General features: G+C 45.9%; 1 protein-coding gene across 1 annotated transcript; it reads left to right on the top strand.

The window, feature by feature from the left end:
- Positions 1 to 591: 591 nt before the first annotated feature.
- Positions 592 to 2,308, top strand: LOC123040001 (tyrosine N-monooxygenase-like). The gene is made up of 3 exons (XM_044462963.1): positions 592 to 1,089; positions 1,207 to 1,560; positions 1,688 to 2,308. The coding sequence occupies exons 1-3, from the start codon at positions 592 to 594 to the stop codon at positions 2,306 to 2,308; spliced, it is 1,473 nt and encodes a 490-aa protein (XP_044318898.1).
- Positions 2,309 to 4,368: the final 2,060 nt, after the last annotated feature.

The raw sequence follows: 4,368 nt of genomic DNA, 5'->3' as shown, positions 1-4,368 counted from the left end.
GAGGTCGGGGGTGTTCCCTCATATTCGGCAAAAAAGAAAATCTACGAGAGGAGTTTATATGCCTGGGACACTCTGTAATGAGAAGAATTTCCATAAAACTTGCAAGATTCCTTCTAGTCAGAGGCTGCCAATGTCAGAAGGAAATGCTCTACTCCAAATGAGCTAGCTCAGCAAAGGCCTTCTCTGACAATGGCATTTGGAAGAGCTCATGAAGATGTCTAACTGAGAGCTGCATATTTTTTGCCAGCATTAACTTGATTTGCTCTCTATAAATTAATTTTCCTACTAACCAAAAGAAGGTGAACTCTCCGAAATGCATTGAAAGTGCACGAGGCATGATTCTTCTAGACATGAATGGTATATGTGGCCATGTGGGGTAATGAAACGAGTCTCTAACTGACGTGATTATATGTAGGTCAAGGATGCGGGCTCCCCGGTTGTCCTATAAATACCCGGAGGACTAACAGACTTAGATGCACCAAGCAAGACTGTCCTCAAGCACAAGTCTTGAAACATCTGTCTATTACTGATCTGTTCCACAAATTGCCTTCTATCCTACTCCATATAACACCCTTCCCAGCTCATCCAAAGATGAATCTTGGTACTCTTGTTATCATGGTGACTTTGCTGGTGTATTTTGTCTTGAAGAATATAAGAGTGCTACTGTCCCAGCAGCAACGTGGGCGACGAGGCAGGCTGCCCCCGGGGCCTGTCACGCTGCCCATCATCGGTAACATGCACCAGCTGATTCTGAACAAGCCAGCGGTATTCCGGTGGATCCATGGCCTGCTCAAGGAGATGAAAACAGACATCATGTGCCTCCGTCTTGGGGCTACTCATGTCATTGTGGTGGCATGCCCACAGATAGTCTGTGAGGTACTGCGAACAAAAGATGAAGTTTTCGCCTCCCGTCCCACCACCTTCGCCTCAGGCTTATTCAGCTTCGGGTACAAGGGCTCCATCTTCTCACCACAAGGAGAGCAGTGGAAGAAGATGAGGCGTGTCCTCACCGTTCAGATCCTCGCCTCGTCCATGGAGGGAAAGCTCCACCACCTCCGGAAAGAGGAGTACGACCACCTTGTGAGTTACATTAATAAAACTCTTTCCAGCGACATGGCATGTCCAATCAACATTGTCAACATTCGTCATGTAACCCAACACTACGTTGGTAACATGATAAGAAGGCTTGTGTTCGGTAAAAGATACTTCAGTGACCTACCAGCTTCATCCGCTAGTTGGCCTGGACATGATGAGGTGGCACATGTTGCCGCTCTCTTCACGGTCCTCAACCATCTCTACAGCTTTTGCGTGTCCGACTACTTCCCAACCCTCATAGGCCTCGACCTGGATGGCCATGAAAAGGTTTCCAAGGATGCCATGCAAACAACTAACCGGTTGCATGATCCTATTATAGAGGAGCGAATCCGCGAAAGGTCATCCACTCTTGAGAAATTTGGTGAAAAGAAAGAGGCCAGAGACTTTCTGGACGTCCTGGTTCATCTTAAAGATGCAGAGGGACAACCAATGCTTTCCCTAGAAGAGACTAGAGCACAAACAGCGGTTAGTATGTCATTTTAACCTCAATAAAAAGTTCATTCATTGTTCTTCGATCCATATTATACATGTATTGACCTTTTCTGTTGCGTTATACTGATTACTTTATTTATTCTCAATTCTATGGATGTAGGAAATGATGTTTGCAGCAGTCGATAACCCATCTAATGCGGTTGAGTGGGCACTTGCTGAGATGATGAACATGCCAGAGATCATGCAGAAAGCAACAGAGGAACTTGATGCTGTCGTCGGTAAAGATAGACTGGTGCAGGAGTCTGACATTCCTCAGCTAAACTATCTCAAATCGTGCATCCAGGAGGCCTTCCGCTTACACCCATACCATGCTCTTAACGTACCCCATGTCGCCATGGCGGACACAACTATTGCTGGCTACACCATCCCCAAGGATAGCCACATACTTTTAAGACGGCTTGGACTTGGCCGCAATCCCAAGATCTGGACTGAACCACTGGAGTTTCAGCCTGAGAGGCATTTGAACACTGCGAATGTACTTCTCACTGATCCAGGCCTACGTTTCATTTCATTTAGCAGTGGGAGGAGGGGTTGTCCTGGGATTTCACTTGGTACCTCTATGACAATGATGTTGTTCGCAAGGATGTTGCAGGGATTCACTTGGACAAAGCTTCCCGGCGTTAAGAGTATCAGTCTCCAAGAACGCAATGCGGGTGTTGCACTAGCTGAGCCCCTTGTTATGCAAGCTACACCGCGATTGGCTGCACATCTCTATATATGATCCAATTAAATAGATTTAATACACGTTTTCTCATTTATGTGTCAATAAAATGTATCTGGAACTAGTGTATGTTACATGTTTCTGGCGCTACGTTCGGTTCTCTTGTAATGTTATGACATTGCATGTGTGCAGAAACAAAGAAGCAATCGATGGTTGCATAATGTAATGTGTGTACATGTAATGTGTGTACTTATCATTATGTAAAACAAAACCTCTGTATTTTCCGTTATGGTGTACCATGCAAATAATCCTTGGAATTGCACAAAAGTTTTATGTTTATGTTGTATACATGCCTGGTTGTACAATTGTGTGCCCAGCTTTGACCCCGTCTTACCATTATGTCATTCATGCATTAATATGTTCTGTATTGCCAACTTGTTGTTCTATCAACTAAGTTTTCTTAATTCTATTAACTAGGGTTTCTTTTGTTGTGAGAAATCTTTTCTTCTGAGATATAAAAGCTGTATCACGATGCACTTTTGTAGAAAGAAACTTATACACAATGATTAACGAGCCGGGCAGGTTCGCCATCACCGAAAAGGCGAAAAATAGGAAAATGCTCATCCTAATCAGGCTCAAGGCCCGGTTCATTTCCCTTTGTAACAACCAAAATTCTGAAGAACTAGACTGCGGCAAATTCTGCTTAATAATCAAGTGAAACACTCTACTAGGAAAAACCTTATAGGCAGATGCTTACTAGTAGCGCGGGTTTATACCCCTCGCTACTGGTACTTACTAGTAGTGCAGGTTTTTACCCCTCGCTACTACTGATTTGTTAGTAGTAGCGCGGATTTTTATCCCTCGCTACTACTAAGCGGTCTCTACCGTGCCCCCCGGGACATGCCATAGTAGTAGCGAGGGGTATAAACCCGCGCTACTACTAAGTTGATAGTAGTAGCGAGGGTTATAAACCCACGCTGCTACTAATTATATGATTTTTGAAGAGCCCTGAAATCCCCATCTCCTTCCTCTTCCCCGTCACTCTCCCCCCCTCTCTCTCTCCATAAGCTCTCACATGGACCTCATTCGCATGCGCGCCTCCTCCTCCATGGCGCCAAAAGAGGCCGCCGCCTCGCGCCGCCGGCGTCCCGGAGCTCGCCGGTCTTCCCCGCATCTCCATGACACCACGCCGGAGCACCTCACCATTGGCGACCAACCCCGCTGCTACCTCCATCTCCTTCTTCTCTCCCTCGTTTTTCTTTTTCTCTCCCCCCCTCTAGTTTGACTCACCCTCTCATGTCCTTGCCCGTGCAGGTCATCTCCATGGACGACCAGGAGCTCGCTGCCTTGGCTGCGAAGAGGAGCCCCACGCCGCGGCCTTGCTCGGCCATGGATCCGGGCCCTCTGCAGCAGCCGGCGCTGGATCTGGACTGCCGCTGCCCTTCTGCAGCTCCGGCGACCCCTGTCTTCGCTGGATCGAACCATTGTTGCCATTGACAGCACGCACGTGATCGAGAATTTTTTTGTTTTTGAAATTAATAGTAGTGGCGCGGGTGGCACCCACGCTGCTACTAACAGACGTAGTAGTAGCGCGGGCGCATCCGCGCTACTACTACAAGTTAGCCGTAGCGCCGTAGTAGTAGCACGGGCACCCGCGCTACTACTAGCTATTTAACCCGTGCTACTAATAGGATTTTCCCTAGTAGTGACAGGTTGTCCAAAAGAGATGGCTTGGTGCTTGAAAACAATGCAAGAATTCTTATTTTGGAAGTAATTTTCTAGTTTTCATATGTTTAATGAATTGTATTTTGCAAGACAGATTATTGTTAGGCTAGTGGTTATTGTTGATAATGTTACGAGTAAGTTCTTGTTGTTTGGTTTGTACTGTCAGCTTTTCGTTTATTGCTGCAGGTTCTTCATTTCAATAATTTCGCTTCATTTCATCAGTGCAACAACAAAGACAGAAAGAAAAATTTATTGCTGAATTACACAGGCAAAGTTGCTATAGTAATTACACTTTTCGGCAAAAACTGCAAATTAGTCTAAAGAACAGAATCGTCGTTATCCACCGGTGTTTATGGAATAGACTATCTACCTGTGGCATAGGTCATATCATACAT

Source organism: Triticum aestivum, chromosome 2B, assembly GCF_018294505.1.
Source record: "Triticum aestivum cultivar Chinese Spring chromosome 2B, IWGSC CS RefSeq v2.1, whole genome shotgun sequence".
Classification (NCBI taxonomy): domain Eukaryota; kingdom Viridiplantae; phylum Streptophyta; class Magnoliopsida; order Poales; family Poaceae; genus Triticum; species Triticum aestivum.
This window is presented reverse-complemented; position numbering and strand designations above follow the sequence as displayed.